We start from the raw sequence: 19,523 nt of genomic DNA, 5'->3' as shown, positions 1-19,523 counted from the left end.
AATTTCGACCCAGCTCATTCTTCAGAAACCAGAGCACTGCACTTCATTTACGAATCGTGGAGACGCCAAAGCCATCCAATCGGAGACTTTAGGATGGAGCTGTCCCGCCTTTGGCCGAAGAGACCAATAGCAAGTGCAGGCGGTGTGTTTGAAAGCGGGGCCAAAGAGGGTGGGAGCGCGTGCTGCTGGGAGTTGTCTGCAGGCCAGCAGCGCGGGGCTGGGCGCCCTCGGGCAGAACAGTCATGTCGCACAAACAGATTTACTATTCGGACAAATACGACGACGAGGAGTTCGAGTACCGGTTAGTGCCGGCGCGGGGACTACAGCCAGGTTGTGCGCTTTGACGAAAGAGTGCACGCGAGGAGTTAGTGACCTAGGGCAGAGGGGGGGGGGGGAGAGCGGTGCAGAACGGGCGCGTGCGCAAGAGGGGTTTTTTTTTTTGGGGGGGGGGAGGCGGCCGTAGCAAAGCGCATGCGCGGAAAGGTAGACGGAGGCCGTAAAACAATGGAAGGGAATCTGGAGTTGGCCGGGTGTTAAATAGAAGCGTGTTGGAGTTCTGATCAGTTTCACCTTTGGAATTTTCACATCAGTCTCACAACTTTGTTGGTTCCGGTTAATTTTTCTAATAGGAAGTGATCGCTTCCAAAATCTACTGGGATAAAGTATCCAAAGCGGAACTGGAAGTTTTGTGGTCAATGAAAGGACAGTTCTGTGAGAGCTTCAGTGTTAATTGTTACTTTATGAGAAAAGAGCAGGAGCGTGGTTGTCAGCCTTGTTTTAGATAGAGGCATGAAGACTGGACGTAGCTCAACTACTTGAGCATTTATGGTGTGCAGACAGGTTTCAAGTGTTCTGTTAAGGTGCAAGGTTAGCCGGTACGATAGCTCACACCTTTGTTCTCAGCATTCTGGAAGTCAAGGTGCAACATTGTCACAAGTTCCAGGCAGCTTGGGCTGCAGAATGGGAACCTTGTCTAGAGACAGCAGAGTGGTCAGTGACCGACCTAAAAATCCATGGACTAAGCTGACTCCTGGGCCAGCTGAGTACGGGTGTGAGGAGAGCATGCGATGAAGGGGGACGGTTGAGGAAACGTTGCTAGAGGAGACCCTGAGAACACAGGGACGAGAAACAACGGTGAGACAGAGTCTAAGATCCTGGCTCTCTGCCAATGATTGTGAGACATCCTTGCACTGAATGTGCAAACTTTGGGTGTGATAGTACCAAGTCCGTGAATTTAAGTTGAGACTGAGAGAATATGAGATTCTACCAAGGTTGATATTACACTGGTCTGTATCGCTTGTAATGTTTATTTATTTTTTTTATATATACAGTGTTCTGGCATGGAGGGCACCAGATCTCATTACAGATGGTTGTGCCATAATGTGTTTGTTGGGAATTGAACTCAGGACCTCTAGAAAGCAGCCTGTGCTCTTAACCTCTGAGCCATCTCTCCAGCCCCCACTTTTCCTAATATGTATCTGAGTTCCTTGACTAGCTTTCCTACATTCTTCACCTGTCCTGTACCAGGCCTTTGGGCACCCTGGAAAATTGGTGTGTATTGACAAATATGTAACAGTCTTTTTTGGCAAGAAAAATCCCACACCATTTTACTGACATCACCTGGATCTCAGAAGCTAGGCAGGTCAGGCTGGCTGGTTCCGTGGATGGGATAAACAGCTACATCCTTGGAGCTAGTTAACTTTTGTTCTCAGCTGTTTTCCATGCCTGTGAATGAAACATCATACAACATTTACATGGTTGGGAAGAAATCAGTAGCTTCATCCCCGAGAAGATGTCACTTTTAGCTTAGCAGCCGCGTTTTTGCTTAAAAGAGGGCTGTTTGTTTGTTTTTTTGGGGGAGGGGGGGGGTCCTGTGCATTGAAGTCACGTTTTGTGCCAAGGACTTGTTAGAGTGTAAATTCTTCTCTGACATTGGACTAGAATTACGGGGTGGGGACTCTTATTATTACTACAAAGGTAGCATTTAGTACATTTTCATCAAGCTTGAGAAACTCTACCTGAGGTAGTCTGAGTCGAGTCAGATACTGTTTTTACCATTGACCTTGGTTAGGAAAGCACACGGTTTCCCAAGTGTCACAGCTGGAAAACGAGCTGGGCAGTGGTGGTGCATGCGCACTCCAGAACCAGAGGCAGGCGGATCTCTGAGTCAGAGAGGCTAGCCTGGCCTCTACAAATTGAGTTCCAGGACTGTTACACAGGGAACCCTGTCCTAAAAAAGTAGGGGAAAAGGGTTGGAAACGGAATTCAGTGTGAACATTTTTATGTTTTCTCTATGCCTGCTCTACACCCCACACCATAGTAGACTGTTCCTCTCCACAGTGTAGCTTCTTCCTGACCAGTCGTAGAGTGGGTAAGATGGGCAATCAGAGAAAACACAAATATCATCAGGGGCTGATATTCAGGTATGCATTCAAATTGTCCATTCATTTTGTTTTTAATATTCTCTTATAAAAATTTACAAAACTGGGGGCTGGAGAGATGGCTTAGTGGTTAAGAGCATTGCCTGCTCTTCCAAAGGTCCTGAATTCAATTCCCGGCAACCACATGGTGGCTCACAACCATCTGTAAAGAGGTCTGGTGCCCTCTTCTGGCCTGCAGACATGCACACAGACAGAATATTGTATATATAATAAATAAATAAATATTTAAAAAAATTTACAAAACCTGTGTTTCTAGCTGCCTCTACTACACAATATCCACAATAAGATTTATACAGGCTGGAGAGATGGCTCAGAGGTTAAGAGCACTGACTGCTCTTCCAGAGATGTCCTGAGTTCAATTCCCAGCAACCACATGGTGGCTCACAGCCATCTATAATGAGATCTGTTGCTCTCTTCTGGCATGCAAGCACACATGGAAGGGATGTTGTATACAGAATATATAAATAAATCTTTAAAAAAAATTGTTTATACAAATTCGGCTGGGCAGTGGCACACACCTTTAATCCCAGCACTCAGGAGGTAGAGGCAGGCAGATCTCTGAGTTTGAGGCTAGTCTGGTCTACAGAAAGAGTTCCAGGACAGGCTCCAAAGCTACACAGAAATCCAGTCTTGAAAAACAAACAAACAAACAAAAAAATTAAAAAAAACTCTGATATCAGGAGCTAGTTACTTTTTTTTTTTTTTTTTTTTTTTGGTTTCGTTTGGTTTTGTTGTTCCTGGTTTACTTTTTTGGCTTTTCTCCTAAGACAGGGTTTCTCTATGTAGCCTGGAACCTGTAGTTCAAGCTGAACTGGAACTCAGAGATCTACTTGCCTCTGCCTCCCAAGTGCTGGGATTAAAGGCGTGTAACACCATGCCTGACAACTTGTTTGTTTTCATAGATTCTCTGTAGCCCAGAATGTCCTCATAGCCCTATAATGCTCCATCCATATCCCTGTGAGTGTCAGAGTTACAGTGTGAGCTGTCTTCTCCCTCTGCTTGTCTTTGTATATAGGTCAGTGTCTACCACGAACTCTTCACATCCCCGTGTTTCTCTTACAGACATGTCATGTTGCCCAAGGACATAGCCAAGCTGGTCCCTAAAACCCATTTGATGTCTGAATCTGAATGGAGAAATCTTGGTGTTCAGCAGAGTCAGGGATGGGTCCATTATATGATCCATGAACCAGGTCAGTGCAACGTAAGGAAGCTTCATTCTGGCTGAAGGAAGATTACAAACCAAAGCGATAGAGGGAGGAGGGCATCATTTACAGGATTGTTTCCTGCATTCACTGTGCAAAGGAAGTAGAGTGACAGAATGAGAATGAGAACATCTAGGAAGGTCAGGGACAGCCATACTGAAAAACAAGACAAAACCCTGCAGTCTTTTTTCGAGCTGGTGGGTACCCTTTTCAAGACCACATGCACCTTGGCTATGGCCTCTGCAAATAACTGGATGTGTCCCAAACAAGCACAGGCAGTTTTGTTTCTTGGTAAGACACCAGACACCCAGCTGCCAGGCAAAACTAACACAGGACACCCCAGGGCTATGCAAACAATAGAAAAAAATTCTGTACATGGCAGAAAGGTCAGACTTCAGGGGCTGCTTCTAAGGCTGTCTGCTCTGTCTCAATTTGGTTGTGGAGCTGATGTGGGTGTGGTGGGGCGGGGGACACAGTGGGATAACTGTAGACTGTGCTTGAATGGTGTCGCTGATTCTTTCAGAACCTCACATCTTACTGTTCCGGCGACCACTACCCAAGAAGCCAAAGAAATGAAGCTGGCGAGCCACCTTTCAGCCGCAAGCTTTACACAGCTGTCCTTGCTTCCTACCGTCTCTCTGATGGCGTGATTATCTCGTTTTCTTATTTCTCACTTTGATATTTAAAGGATGTTCAATACACTGAAGTGCTGGAACCTGCTCTACTTCTTGAGTTGAGCCACCAATGCCACAACCCTGTCAGATGAGTGACTTCAAAGCCCTAGAGTGCTCTATCCAGCGGGCCATATTTGCCATCTCTTGAAAGCGCGTGAAATCAGATCATGGCTGTTACAGGGACCGTGTGAATTTGCTGTTGTGGTTTTTATTATTGGGTGCTGTATTTATGGTGACTTATCAGCTTATATTTCAGTGTGTTGGAAACTCTACATTTTATCTGACAAATCTCTTCCATGTTACAAGCCTCTATTAAAGGAAGTTTTTATAATTTAGAGCTGTGGTTATAAGATTGTCCTGTCCCCATGTCAGTGTGTGCCCCCTCCATTCCCTCTGAGCCATCTGCCCTCCTGCAGCCAAGGTGATACTATGAAATCATTCTGGTTCTGTGCCTTTTGGGTGGGTGGTGAAAACATGACTCTTTGCAATAGCAGCTTTACATGGATATTGCAATAACTAATTTGTAATCTATTTTAATTGGACTTACTGTGAAAACATTTGTTGAGGGGCTGGAGAGATGGCTCAGCAGTTAAGAGCACTGGTTGCTCTTCCAAAGGACCCAGGTTCAATTCCCAACACCCACATGACAGCTCACAACTGTCTTTTACCCCAGTTCCAGGGGATCTGACACCCTCATACAGATATACATGCTGGCAAAACCATAAGATACATTGAATAAATAAATCTTTAAAAACATTTTTTTGCTGAAATGTATTTTACTCTGATATCTAACCTAAGATAATGGTTTTATTGGGGCAGCTTTGTCTCATCCAAGCAGGTGAACTTTCCTACAGTTGAAAGTTTCCATTTACATATTCTCAGCATTTGAAGAGCATGGAAAGACAGGCAGGGGCGGAGTAGTAAAACTGCTGTAGGTGCCTGCACTGTGCTGCAGTGCCTGTGACTTGCAGCAGCGACTAATGGAGCAGACTTAAGTAGGGTTGAGTATCAGAACTATCTGGAAGTTGAAAGTACTGATCCCCCACAGAGTAGTCCTTTGGTGTGACTGACGACATGACTCAGCAGGTAAGAGCCCCACTTCACTTTCAGAAGACCTGAATTCAATTCCCAGCACCCATGTTGGGGTGCATGCAACTGCCTGTAACTCCGATTCCAGGAGATTGAACACTCCCTTGTTCAATCTACAGAGACCAAACATGCCTGCCATAAACTAGAAGCCGCCGGACAGTGGCACCTACCCTTAATCCCAGCACTTGGGAGGCAGAGGCAGGTGGATCTCTGAGTCCAAGACCAGCTTGGTCCCTACAGAGCAACTTCCAGGACAGCCAAGGCTACACAAAAAAAACTCTGTCCAAAAAACAAAAATGCAAAGGTGGCTCAGGAGAGAAGAGATGACTGGGCAGTAAGAGCACTGGATAGAAGAGATGACTGGGCAGTAAGAGCACTGGAGAGAAGAGATGACTGGGCAGTAAGAGCACTGGAGAGAAGAGATGACTGGGCAGTAAGAGCACTGAAGAGATGACTGGGCAGTAAGAGCACTGGAGAGAAGAGATGACTGGGCAGTAAGAGCACTGGAGAGAAGAGATGACTGGGCAGTAAGAGCACTGGAGAGAAGAGATGACTGGGCAGTAAGAGCACTGAAGAGAAGAGATGACTGGGCAGTAAGAGCACTGGAGAGAAGAGATGACTGGGCAGTAAGAGCACTGGAGAGAAGGGATGACTGGGCAGTAAGAGCACTGGAGAGAAGAGATGACTAGGCAGTAAGAGCACTGGAGAGAAGAGATGACTGGGCAGTAAGAGCACTGGAGAGAAGGGATGACTGGGCAGTAAGAGCACTGGAGAGAAGAGATGACTGGGCAGTAAGAGCACTGGCTGCTCAGGAGACAGGATCTATGTAGACCAAGCTGGGCCTTGCCTCTTCCTCTCTAGCGAGCTCTGAGACCAAAGGTGTTCACCACTATGCCCAGCTTCAGATTTGTGCTGTATGGATGAGTATTTTGCCTGCACATAACGTATGTTTATCATGTGTCTGGACAGCAGATCCTCTGGAAATGAAGTTATAGATAGTTGTGAGCTACCATGTGGATGCTGTGAACCTAACCCAGGTTCTCTATAAGAGCCATAAGTGCTCTTAACTGCTGAATCATTTCTCCAAGCCCCTTCTACTCACAAACCAAATGATACCAGCATCGCCTAGAAATGTTCAAAGTGCAGATTCTTGGGCACACTGGTCCATGGTATCCTGAGAATTGGGCTCAGCAGCAGGTTAACAAGTTCATCAATGGTTCTAACGTGCACGTGTTTAGGAAGAAGTCAAACATCATTTTTAATGCAATACGAATAAGTACCATATATCAGGCAGTTGGTCTGGGTGGTGTGATGGCTATTCCTGGTTGTCAACTTGACTATATCTGGAATGAACTATAATCCAGATACGGTAGGCACACCTTCTGTTGGACCTATGTAAGGACAATGGAAGAAGGGTGTTCTTAGCCTGCATGCCCCTGCCTCCCTCAGCCCATCCATTCCTTCTTCAAGATCCCAAGACCCAGCCTTACAGAACTGAGCAGCTCCTAGAGTCTTGGACATTCCATTCACAACTAGGCCTTGTTGGTCTGCAGCCTTGCTGCTTTCTCACCTTGGCAGAGGAATTCCAATAAATTCCTGTACACACACACACACACACACACACACACACACAGATTCTGTGACTCTAGAGAACATTGACTAATACAGGTAGGTGATGGGATTTTTTACTTTTTATTAATATATTCTTTTAAAAATTATTTGCTCATTTTGGGACAGGGTCTTAATTATGTAGCCTTGGCTGTCCTGGAACTCACTCTATAGACCAGGCTGGCCTGGAACTTCCTGTGTAGACCAGGCTGGCCTGGAACTCACTCTGTAGACCAGGCTGGCCTGGAACTTCCTGTGTAGACCAGGCTGGCCTCAAACTCAGAGATCCACCTACCTCTGCCTCCTGAGTGCTGGGATTAAAGGTGTGCACCACCTGCTCTCACCCTAACAATTTTTTTTAATTCATTTATTATGTATACAATGGTCTGCATGCATGTGTCCCTGAAGACAGAAGTTGGCACTAGATCTTATTACCGGTGGTTGTGAGCCATCATGTGGTTGCTGGGAATTGAACTCAGGACCTCTGGAAGAGCAGTCAGTGCTCTTAACTACTGAGCTATCTCTCCAGCCCCAGCCTAACAATTTTTTAAAAAGTGTATAATACATTCTGGTTACACCCATTCTCCCATCCCTTTTTTCTCTTGTTTTTAGACTGGTCTTACATTCACTGTAGCGTTATAAGGTTGTTTGACACACCTTCACCTTTCGGAAACTGTACCCAACTAATAGTTTTTGGTTTTTTTTTTTCCGTCCTGGGATATGAACAAAGATTCTCAATGTTAGACCAGTGTTCTACACTAAGCCATACTGCAGGCATGTTCCCCACATGTTAAGGGCATGTTCCCCGCATGTTAAGAGATTAGGAAAGAGTTTGTGGAGTAAAATATGGCCAGTTGTGGTTTAGCATGCCTCCAGTCACAGCTGAAAAGCCAGGCCCCATCCAAAGCTGCCGGATCATCATTTACACACTAAAGTATCCCAGGGCTAGTGAGACGGTTCAACAGGTAAAGGTGAGCCTTTGCCACCCGAGTTGCCGACTCCCATGAAAGAAGAGAACTGACTTCCTCCCACACCTACAATAATAGTAAAAACTTTTTAAAGACCCCAGATGATTAGTTTAGAAGCAGTTTTCCCCAGCGCCGCAAAGGCTGGAGGGGCACTGAAATAGGAAGAAGCTAGGATTCTGTTAGTACCCAAAGTGAGTACAAGGTAATCCTACTTAATCTTCTCCCTCCAGGCCGATCACTGAGGAGTGATGTTCTTCTGGAGGGAGGTGAAGCAGGAAAGGGTTTTTAATTTTAAGAAGCTTAAGTAATTTTTCTCTTTATACTAGAAACAAAGGTTCCGCACCTGCTATTGTTAATACTGACAAACATCAAGCCGGGCGGTGGTGGCGCACACCTTTAATCCCAGCACTCAGGAGGCAGAGGCAGGCGGATCTCTGAGTTCGAGGCCAGCCTGGTCTACAAGAGCTAGTTCCAGGACAGGAACCAAAAAGCTACGGAGAAACCCTGTCTCGAAAATCCAAAAAAAAAAAAAAAAAAATACTGACAAACATCGTCTTCACCTTCTGCTGCAAAATAAATCCCAGTTTGGCGCAGTATCTTGGGTCAACCATCCCAGAGATTGGGGGGTGGGGGAGATGTTAATGGTAAGAAAGTGGGTTTTATTTTATTTATTTATTTTGTTTGTTCGAGACAGGGTTTCTCTGTAGGTTTGGAACCTGTCCTGGAACTAGCTCTTGTAGACCAGGCTGGCCTTGAACTCACAGAGATCCACCTGCCTCTGCCTCCAGAGTGCTGGGATTACCGAAGGTGTCTTAAACTCACCCTGAACCTTACATTTAAGAGGCCAACCTGGGTGGTAGCGCACACCTATAATCCCAGGATTTGGGAGCCCGAGGCAGGCACGAGTGTGATCCAGGACAGCCAGGGTTACAGGACGCCAACACCAGCCCCTGACCCCTGCCTAGAATTAGCCTTAGTAATGAAAACAGTAATGAGCACACAAGGGTGAGAATGCAGCAAGGCCTGGTAGCGCACGCTTCGAATCCCAGCACTCCGTAGGAAGAGGCAGAGTTCGAAGCCAGGCTGGCCTATATAAACAAGTTCCAGGGCTATACAGTGCCTAAATGGTTTTTTCTAAGTATTTGAATGAAACAGAATCACACCTTCATTTTCCTCCAGTACTAGGAAGCGGCACCCGACAGTCCTTAGGGACCTCCCATCTAGCTCCTGTAGTGTCCCCAACCCTAAGTCCCGCCCTCCACGGGCAAAGGCTTGACCCCTATTTTTATTTCCGGGCAGTGATGACCATGTGGTGTTGCCAATAACAATTTTGCATTTCCTTCAGCGCCTAGATAAAGCGCGTAAGCGACTGCCGGCTAGACCAATAGGACCACTGATAGCTGTAAGCGACAGCCAAAATAACCAACCAGCATGAAGTGCTGTAAGGCGGGACTTTGAGTAAGGAAGCTGTCATAGGACGTGCGGAAAGGAAAGAGCGAAGGGCCATGCGAAGGGGCAAAATAGGCAGGATGGTACCAGGTCAGTGTGATCTGAAGCCTGATGCGATAACAGATTTCGGGCTAGAAAGGGTGCAGAAGTAGGTTGAGTTCTAGTCAGCGGCGGAGAGGGGAGGGAGGAGAGGAGAAGAAAGCATTTAAAGGGGCCCGAGGCCCAGAATAAGGAAAACATTTAAAGGGACAGGTGACCCAGAGAAGAGACGCTTAAAGGTACAGATACCCCAGATAAATTCCAGACCTGCTCGGCAGACGGCGATATCTAAAGTGGTAGGTTTTGGAAGAACATGGCACTTTAAGGGAACAGGAATCGAGACGCTTTTAGGATCCTGAGGCTTGAGAATACGTTAAAGAGGCCGGAGTAAAGAAAACGTTTCTAAAGGTTGTGACTAGAGAAGACTGAGCCTTCCTCTAAGAAGGAAGGTACACTCCTGCCCTCTCCATTGTCTTTTCTGGCTCTTCCAGGTTCCCTTGACTCCCGACTCTGTTCTCAGGCTATGGCCCCCAGTATCCTGTAGACCTGGCGGCCTCTCAGTGCTTACGTCCCCTATTTGGGGTTCTGAGTGGCTACAGGAGAGCCTTACAAAAGAGCAGCGAGGGCAAGACCATGGCGTCTAGGGCCTCTGAACTTCCTCCGGGACGCAGCGTGACGGCGGGCATCATCATTGTTGGAGATGAGATCCTTAAGGTGTGTCTAGAACTGAAGAGGGGAAGGCACGATATTCTCTTGCTGTGGGCTTTCCTTCCGGGGGAAAGGTGATGAACTGGGATGGGAATCCTCTTGCTTGCCCTGTAGTGGGTCCCAACATATTGGAGGAAAAGTGACCCTCCTGTTACTGAGTTTTTCTGTTGAAAGATGGGTAGCAACTTCCCTATGTGGTGGGAGGAGCAGTAAGTAGAGAAAGCACAGGTGTAATTAATGTGTATCCAGCCTATTTGGAAGTTATTCTAGGAGCTCAGCAGACTGGACAGGCGAGCGAGAAGGAAGGTACTAGAAGAGAGGTGATCAGGGGTTTTACTAGAGAATATGGCAGGCATAGGTTTGTCATAGTAATTTTGTCCTGATCCTTTTTATATTACATGTGGCCTTATATTACATATGGAATTAGCAACAATTCCTTAAAGTTGGGGTTTTTATTACAAATCTCAATAGATTATGAAACAGCCTAAAAGAGGCTGGGAAACTTGCCCAAGTTCACAAGCCTACAATGTGCTGGGAGCACACGACACACCTGACACACACCTTTAGTCCCAGCACTTAGAAGGCAGAAGCAGGTAGACTTCTGTGAGTTTGAGGCCAGCCTGGTCTACATAGTGAGTTCAAGGACAGCCAGGGCTACACAGAGAAACCCTGTCTTAAAATAAATGAAAGAAAATGGTAGAGATGGAATTCTAGCCCAATTCTTCCCTACTCCAAAGCACAAACTTTTTCTGAGACAGCCCTGGCTGTTCTGGAACTCAGTACGTAGATCAGACTGGACTTAAACTCAAAAAGATCCACCTGCTTCTACCTCCAGAGTGCTGAAATTAAAGAAAGAGGTGTGCCACCTGGCTTAAAGGTTTTTATTTTATGTTTATGTGTCTGTGTATGTATCTGGGAATGCCCACAGAGGCCAGAAGAAGGTGTAAGATTCCCTGGAGTGGGACTTAAGGCTACTGTGAGCTGCCTGCCCAGTGTTAGTGCTGGGGACCAAACTCTGGAAAAGCAGCGCACACTCTTCTCAGCTGAGCCATCTCTTCAACTTCAGAATGCTGACGTTTTTGTTTATTTTATTTTGAGATTGGGTCCAACACAAACTCTTAACAACTCATCCCTCTATAGAGATGTAAAAGTTAAAGCTAGGAAAGAAGAAGCACTCCGTAGCCAGCAGGCCTTTAATGATTGCAAAAGATTTGAGTGTTCTTCTGTCTGCAGTTGGAAACAACACATGCTTTTGAGCACACAGTGACACAGCAGAAAGGTTACTTAGAAGGCAGGGCAGAGCATAGGGGCTGGAGGCTGTCGGCATTGTCTGGGTGAAAGGTGCTAAGGCCCAGCCTAACAGTGAAGAGAGAAGAAGGTGAGAATTTTCAGAAGTGGGGTTGCAAAATAAAAGGCCTAACTGACCATGGGCAGTGTCTGGGACGCCAGTGAGCAAATAACAATCACCAGAAATATGGTGAGGCTGTCCCATAGGCACTGGAAGTCAGCTCCCACAGTTGAAACTGTTGGGCCAGTCTGAGTCGGAAGATCCACACAGAATTAGTGACTGAATCTGTAGGTGAGGTCAAGATCAAACTGCAGAATTGACAACCACTATAAATGCAAGTGAGGTCAGGATGAATAGATAACAAAGCAGCCCCAAGGAGAATCCTCCCTTTTCAAGACAGGCTTTCTCTGTAGCTTTGGTGCCTGGAATTAACTCTTGTAGACGAGGCTGGCCTCGAACTCACAGAGGTCCACCTGCCTCTGCCTCCCAAGTGCTGGGATTAAAGGCGTGCGCCACCACTGCCCGGCTGATTTTTCTCATTCTTGTTCCCACTCCAAGCTCCTTGACAGCCTAAGTAGGTACCCTCCCCAAAACAGAGCACCCCATCGTTAGATGTAGCTCTCTCCCCCTCTGCCCTTCATCCCCCAGCACTGACAGTCTTATCCTTCCTCCAATCCCTAGGGACACACTCAAGATACCAACACTTACTTTCTATGCCGGACACTGCGCTCGCTGGGGGTCCAGGTTTGCCGAGTCTCTGTTGTACCTGATGAGGTAGCCACCATTGCAGCCGAGGTCACCTCATTCTCCAGCCGCTTCACTCATGTCCTCACCGCGGGGGGCATCGGCCCCACTCATGACGATGTAACATTTGAGGCGGTGGCAAAGGCCTTTGGGGAGGAGCTCAGACCACACCCTGAACTCCAAGCAGCCATCAAAATCCTAGGAGGGGAGGGTTGGGAGAAGCTGTCGATGGTGCCCTCCTCTGCCCGCCTGCATTACGGCACAGATCCTCGCACTGGCCAGCCCTTCAGGTTCCCGCTGGTCTCTGTCCGAAATGTCTACCTCTTCCCAGGAATTCCGGAGCTGCTGCGGCGAGTGCTGGAGGGACTGAAAGGACTGTTCCAAAACACAGCTGTGCAATTCCATGTGAAGGAGTTGTATGTGGCTGCTTCCGAGGGCTCCATCGCCCCCATCCTCACTGAGGCCCAGGCCCACTTTGGGCGTAAGCTTAGCCTGGGCTCCTACCCTGATTGGGGCAGCAACTACTATCAGGTGAAGCTGATTCTAGACTCCGAAGAGAAAGAACCCTTGGAGGAATGTCTGGCCTATCTCACTGCACATCTGCCTCAGGGATCATTGGTCCCCTACCTGCCCAATGCTGTTGAGCAGGCTGGCGAGGCCGTATACAAACTCGCTCAGTCAGGTAGGAGTCCTTTGGGGAAGGCTTCGTGGCCCAGAGTCTGGGTTCTCCTCCAGATCTAGAAATGTTTCGGAGGGCTCCCCATAGATCCAGCCCCCTGCCCCAGCACTGTGCTGGGTGTCAGGACAGGTGTGCTCTTCCTTGAGGAGTTCAACAAAATGGGATGTGAGTCGGAAGCAGATTCCACCCCAGAGATAGCAGCTTTGATTTGGGGTCAGAAAAACATGACCAAATCCGAGAGATGAGAGTGTGGTTGGATCTGGAGGGGGCAGGAACAATGTGAAAGGAGATTGGGAGGAAGCAAACCCGAGCAGCCCACATTCCCACCCCTCAGTCTGCCCCAGAGGAAATGCTGAAACCAAGGTCGTGTGAGGTGGGGCTGAGCAGCTGGCAGAGAGGCAAACAGTGCAGGACAGCGTGAAGAGTTTGGCTTTGATCCCAGGCACCAGAAAAATAGTACAACTTTCTAACAAGGGTAACATGACTTCTTTGACAGCCATGTTCGCCTAGTTGACGTTCTCTTCCCTGTCTCCATGGCAGGATCATGTCTGGGGAGAAAGGTAGCTAGCGCCCTACAGACCATTGAGACTGCCCTCGATCAGTACGACCTCTCCAAGCTCTGTGTGGGCTTCAACGGAGGCAAGGACTGCACCGCCCTCCTCCACCTCTTCCATGCAGCTGTGCAAAAGTAAGCCCGCCTCAGGGGCCAGAGCCCCAGAAATGCCTACACAAAACCTCTGCAGCTCTCCCTTGGGAAGGGAGAAAGGGTGTAGAGGTGGGGCTTGCTAGGAAAGGCAGCTGAGTGGTCGAGCAGTGCCCATCCCCTACCACAAGGAAGTCACAGTGTAGGTGAGATTTACCAGAAATCATGGCCTAGCAAAGTAGCAGTCCTAGCAGGCAGGGGAGGGGATGTCATGATGTCTCATCGGAGCTCAGGAACGGGGGGCTAGCCTAGGGAGTGTTGTGTATGCACTTCATACAAGCCTTGCTCACAAGAGCATTGGCTCATCAGGGCATGGAGTTACAGAGGGGTTGTGGGTCACTGTATGGGTTCTGGGAATGGAACTTGGGTCCTTCACAAGAGCAACAAGTGCTTTTAATTGCTGGACTAACCCTTAAGCCCACAAGTTTTTTCTTTTTGTTTTATTGGGCTGTACATTTTACTCCCCTCTCCTCCCTCCTTCTACTTTCTCCCATGACCCCCACACTCCCAATTTACCCAGGAGATCTTGTCTTTTTCTCCTTCCTATGTAGATCCATGTATGTCTCTCTTAAGGTCCTGTTTGTTATCTAGATTCTCTGGGCTTAACCCTGAGTTGTTTAAAGTCCTATTTAAAAAAAAAAAAATCAGCTGGGTGTGGTTTAATCTCAACAGAGGCAGTGGAGATGCATTGCTATGATTTGAGGCTGACCTGGTCTATAGTGAGTTCCCGGCCAATCAGTAAGACCCAGATGTTTTTTATTGTTGTCTTTATCGTAGAATAACAGAAATGATGCTTAGTTTGAGCGCAGAACGAGACAGGCACCGTGGCACATTCCTATAACCCTCCTCAGGGTGCTAAACCAGGGGTGCCAGTGTAAGGCCAGCTGCTACAGAACGAATTACAGCATAGCCTGGGCTACACAGCAAGACCTTTCTCAAAACGGAAGGATGAGAGAGCAGAGTGGGCTACTGGAGGAAGTGGGTCTTTAACGCCAGTGCTCCGGAGAGGCGGGCAGATCTCTCTGAGTTCAAGGCCAGCCTGGTCTACGGAGTAAGTTCCGGGACAGCCAGGGCTACACAGAGAAATCCTGTCTCAAAAAAAACTTAAAGGGGGGTGGGGAGCATGGCTGTTCATGATCCTAGGAGCCAAAGAGAATCCTGAGAGCTCTTTGGAGAGCAGCTTTTCCGCCCTCCCTAGCAACTCTGTGGATCCTTACTCTCCCCAGGAGATTTCCTGATGTTCCAAAGCCTCTCCAGATCCTGTACATCCGTAGCATCTCGACTTTCCCTGAATTGGAACAGTTTCTACAAGACACCATCAAGAGGTATTGGAACTTGAAATTTTGGACTCCATGGGGTCCTTAGCAGAACCTACCCTGATCCTCATCTCTGTTCTCTTCCTCCTTAAGGTATAACCTTCAGGTGTTCGAAGCTGAGGGTAACATGAAGCAAGCCCTGGCTGAGCTTCAGGAAAAACACCCCCAGCTGGAGGCTGTCCTCATGGGAACCCGACGGACTGACCCCTACTCCTGTAGCCTCAGCCATTTCAGTCCCACCGACCCTGGCTGGCCTTCATTCATGCGCATCAACCCACTGCTGGTAATGCGTCGGGATTTTCTGCCTTGGGGTCCTGTACCTTTCCCTTGCCCGCTGGGAAGAGGCTAGAGACCAGGGCTCTATCTCCCAAGGGAGGTCGTGCTATTTGTTCATTCATCCTTTTGACCAATATTGAGCATTAATTCAGTAACTTGCATTGTGCTTTTCACTGTGGTCAAAGCAGTGCCCTGGGCCTGTGCTAGCCAATATGATAGTCATGTGCTCATACTTGAAGTGGAATTGAAATGAAATATAGATTATGGGGCAGAGGATATGGATCGTTTGTTATAGTGCTTGCCCAACACACCTGAAAATCCTGTATGGTGGTTCATGCTTATGATTCCAGCCTTCAGGAGAATTAGAAGTTCAGGGCCGGAGTTGGCAAGATGACTCAGCCAATACTGGCTGCCAAATGTGATGACCTCATTGATCTCCAGGACCCAGGTGGTAGAAGAGAACACTGGCTCCCATAGTTTGACCTTTGACCTCATACATTCCCTGCACATGTGTGCACACACCACACATAATACAATTTTTTAAGGTTCAAGGTAAGTCTTAGCTACATTGTGATTTTTGAGAACATATGAGACCCTATTTCAAACACAGAAAGCTAAACAATAGGGATGATTGAGACCACTAAGAGGGTGAGGAAGAGGGTTATGTGACTATGTTAGGCCAGCCTGGGTAAAACCCTGTCTAAAGAAAACAAAAGCCAGCTATGTGGTGGTGGTGCACGCCTTTAATCCCAGCACTCAGGAGGCAGAGGCAGGCAGATCTCTGTGAGTTTAAGTCCAGCCTGGTCTACAGAGCTAGTGCCAGGACAGGCTCCAAAGCTACAGAGAGAAAAACCCTGTCTCGAAAAACCTGGAAAAAAAGAAAGAAAAAAGAAAAGAAAAGCAAACAAAAGCCTTGGGCTATTTATTTTCAAAAGGTGAAATTTATGGCATGTGATTCGTAATGTCATTTTTTTTTAACTTAGATAAAATTTAAAAAGTTCTTAGGGCCGGGCGGTGGTGGCGCACGCCTTTAATCCCAGCACTCGGGAGGCAGAGGCAGGCGGATCTCTGGGAGTTTGAGACCAGCCTGGTCTACAAGAGCTAGTTCCAGGACAGGCTCCAAACCTACAGAGAAACCCTGTCTAGAAAAACCAAAAAAAAAAAAAAAAAAGTTCTTAGGGCTGGGTGGGCTCATTTGGTAGAGCTCCTGCCTAGTTTGTACAGAGCTCTGCATTCAGTCACCAGACCACATGAACCAGGCTGGAGCACACTAGGTGGAGTGTACTCTGGGGTGCACACACCTGCCCAAGCCTGCCCATCACCCACTTGCCTTCTATCTTACCCTCTAGGTTAGGTCACTGGGGAATTGGGAGTGGGAGAGGAACGGAAGTCCAAGGGCATTCCCGGCAGTATATTGAGAGCAAGGCCAGCACGAAATCTGTAAGACGTGCCTAGTGGTGCACACCTTAGCTCCCAGCACGTGGGAAGATACGGCAGGAGGATGCCGTCTTGGGAACTGCATGAGCTACATAGTCAGACCCTACCAGAGGAGAGAAAACCCACTTACAAATATTTTCTGTGTATGGTGCTTTGCCTGCATGAATGTCTGAGTGCTGTGTGCACTCCAGGTGCTGGAGTCTAAAAGAGGATGTCAGTCCCTGGAGCTAGAGCCACAGACAGTTGTGAGCCAAATTGTGGGTGCTGGGAATTGACCCTGGGTCCTCTGGAAGAACAGTCAGTGCTCTTAACTCCTGAGCCATCTCTCCAGCCCAAAAGCTCACTTCTTAAGTCACACGAGCCACATTTCAGATGCCCACAATAGGACTAGACACTTCCACCATGGCAGAAAGCTCCAGGCTTAAACACACAGTCCTTCCCCATCTCCTGAAGCTTCCACTACAGGGACAAAATGAATGGGGAGTGGAAACTGGCAGGAGTAAGGACTTTCTCCATCTCTCTACTGTCTGTCATTTATAGGATTGGACCTACAGAGACATCTGGGATTTTCTGCGCCAGCTGTTTGTCCCATACTGTGTCCTGTATGACCAAGGGTAAGGTTGTTGGGTGGGGTGTGGGGAGGATGCTGGGATAAGGAGAACCCACCTTGTCATCCACATGCTCCTGTTTCAACACTCCAGGTACACATCACTGGGGAGTCGGGAGAACACAGTGCAGAACCCAGCCCTGAAGTGCCTGAGCCCAGGAGGGCACCCCATCTACCGCCCAGCGTACCTACTAGAGAACGAAGATGAGGAAAGGAATTCCCGCATGTGATCTTACACAAACTGGGACAAGACGCAGGGAAGGGGCTGGCCCGGGGTATAACCTGTCATGGCAGTAAATCATACCTCCCTGACCATTGTTGGTGCCTGTTGCTCTGCCGCCCTTCCTGCTTCAAGGTCAAGGGAAGCATAAGTGAACCAAGGTTGCCAGCTCTGAACTGGCAGTGCTCACTCGGGCCCAGAGTGAGCTAGAACATACCAGAAAGGAGCTAATAGGGATGATTCTTAGTGCCAGCCTTAGCCAGAGCCACCAAGTGGGAACCGGCAGCCAGACCGAGGATACCAACCATTGGGAGTAGGAAACCAGGCAGGGGACTGCCTGCGCAGAAGGGAATTAAGCTCTCCTGGCTGTGGAGGATGGGAGATGGAATAGCCAAGCCCTCCCTTCTAACAGCCACCACCCCTGTCTGTAGGGCTGACTCAGCCTGTTCCAAGGCCCAGAACCATCTTTTGCTAGACCCCAGAGCCTTTGTCCTTAGTCATGAGGCCTGAGGGGGTGGGGACAGTGGATAAAAGGCCCCAAAGGCAGCACCACACCCTTCCACTGGGCTGCTGTTCACATGAAGCCGCCAATGCAACCCCTAACCCAGGCCCTGCCCTCCTCCCTGGGAAATGTCCTTCGAGGCACCGGTCTCCAGGTGCCTGTCATTAAGGTGGGCACAGGGTGGGAGGGTTTACAGCGAACTCTGAAGGAAATAGCCTACATCCTCCTATGTTGCTGGTGTGTCAAGGAATTACTGGATTAGCGGTGGCGGGGGAGCACCTCCTGTCACCCCTGACACCAACACCTGCATCACTCAGGTGGGTGAGGAGGGCAGACGTCAGGGGGTGTGGCTGCAGCTTCAGTGGTGGAACCTGCAGCCCAGCTGTCCCATATTTTCTTTAGGACTCCTGGAGCCAGCTGGCCTCACCAAGGATGGGCCACCAACACAGGAAGAGTGAAATACGGACCCTGCTTTGAGTTGTCCATCTGTCTGACCTGCCTGGGGCACCCATTCTCAGCTCCATCTCTGCTGTATGTCTGGTGGGCATGAGCTTGGCTTGCTGGCTAAGACGCCAATGAGACTGCAGGGTATAATGAGCCCACGAACTCAGATGTACTTGAAGAACCAGAAACTGCCCCTAAGATCTCTGGGAATCCTGAACTACACGTAAAATAAATGGGCCCTTGAGGCCAAAAATCCTAAATGTCTAAAGGGGAATGAGGACATGTGTGCCCGCAAAGAGCTTTAGAGCCGGAGTGCGGACCAAGGAAGAAGGATGGATCTCTGGAGAATTGGGACAAAACAAAACAGGTTTGCTGACTCTGGTGCCAGGATAGAAGAGCGGGACAGAAACACCAGGTTCCTCCCGGCCTCTGTGATAGCAGAAAAGAATGAGCCTTATTCTGTGAGTCCCAGGGTACTAGGATGGGGATCCAAGAGACTCAGCCTTTTTCCAAATAGGAGATGTACCCTAGGAAGTTCCCTGTCTCTAAGGAACATGGGACCCAGCTTGTGGAAGGTGTCCCCGTTCACACAGCTATGAGAAAAAACATCTGTGTATTCACACCAGTCCCTCAGGCCTATCACAGCACACCTCTCTCAGGAGTCTGAGTGAGTATACCAACCCTCTCTTAGCAACATCAACAGTTCGTGTGCGTGTTTATTAATTTGTTCACACGGATCACCGCCTCACCTAAGCCCCCTTTCTCTCTGAGCACCCTGGCCTGTCACTGCCCACCTCTTAACTGCAACACCCACCTGGTAGTGGAGGTAGTATTTAGTTCCTGTCTCCCTCCCTGGGGCCAGCTCTTCTTTAGTCTTTTTCTTAGTCAACTCCTTTTTCTCTGGGCCTTTTGGGGTTTGTTTATTGTTGGTTGTCTGGTTGGTTGTTTGAGTTTGGGGGTTATGGACTGAACCCAGGGCTTTGCACTTATGCTATCCCAAACCCTGATTTTTGTTGTCATACAGATACTATGTGAACTAGTTGTGGTGGCGCATCCCTTTAATTCCAGCACTTGGGAGGCAGCGGCAGGCAGATTTTGAGACCAACCTGATCTACACAGCAAGTTCTAG

The 19,523-nt window shown here is 48.3% G+C and overlaps 3 protein-coding genes across 5 annotated transcripts; all 3 read left to right on the top strand.

Moving 5' to 3' along the window:
- Positions 1-163: 163 nt before the first annotated feature.
- Positions 164-4,652, top strand: Cks1b (CDC28 protein kinase regulatory subunit 1B). Its single transcript, XM_041656229.1, has 3 exons — positions 164-301; positions 3,504-3,631; positions 4,167-4,652. The coding sequence occupies exons 1-3, from the start codon at positions 243-245 to the stop codon at positions 4,217-4,219; spliced, it is 240 nt and encodes a 79-aa protein (XP_041512163.1). The 5' UTR covers positions 164-242; the 3' UTR covers positions 4,220-4,652.
- A 4,811-nt stretch (positions 4,653-9,463) lies between these two features.
- Positions 9,464-17,541, top strand: Flad1 (flavin adenine dinucleotide synthetase 1). Of its 2 annotated transcripts, none has more exons than XM_041656462.1 (8): positions 9,464-9,521; positions 9,962-10,184; positions 12,148-12,892; positions 13,430-13,577; positions 14,819-14,917; positions 15,002-15,191; positions 17,162-17,235; positions 17,323-17,541. In XM_041656462.1, the coding sequence occupies exons 2-8, from the start codon at positions 10,104-10,106 to the stop codon at positions 17,456-17,458; spliced, it is 1,473 nt and encodes a 490-aa protein (XP_041512396.1). In that variant the 5' UTR covers positions 9,464-9,521; positions 9,962-10,103; the 3' UTR covers positions 17,459-17,541. The 2 variants fall into 2 exon arrangements, with proteins under 2 accessions (XP_041512396.1, XP_041512397.1); XM_041656463.1 differs by lacking the exon at positions 9,464-9,521 and adding an exon at positions 9,535-9,766.
- A 136-nt stretch (positions 17,542-17,677) lies between these two features.
- Positions 17,678-19,523, top strand: LOC121451014 (lens epithelial protein). 2 transcript variants are annotated; one of them, XM_041656465.1, is made up of 3 exons: positions 17,678-18,267; positions 18,353-18,761; positions 19,419-19,523. In XM_041656465.1, exon 1 carries the CDS (start codon positions 18,027-18,029, stop codon positions 18,210-18,212), a length of 186 nt encoding a protein of 61 aa, XP_041512399.1. In that variant the 5' UTR covers positions 17,678-18,026; the 3' UTR covers positions 18,213-18,267; positions 18,353-18,761; positions 19,419-19,523. The 2 variants fall into 2 exon arrangements, with proteins under 2 accessions (XP_041512399.1, XP_041512398.1); XM_041656464.1 differs by having other exon boundaries at positions 18,353-19,488.

Source organism: Microtus oregoni, unplaced genomic scaffold, assembly GCF_018167655.1.
Source record: "Microtus oregoni isolate MIOR12 unplaced genomic scaffold, Mior012 000007F_ref0000211, whole genome shotgun sequence".
In the NCBI taxonomy this organism is placed as follows: domain Eukaryota; kingdom Metazoa; phylum Chordata; class Mammalia; order Rodentia; family Cricetidae; genus Microtus; species Microtus oregoni.
The sequence above is the reverse complement of the archived record's forward strand: the minus strand, read 5'-3'. Positions and strand labels throughout refer to the sequence as shown.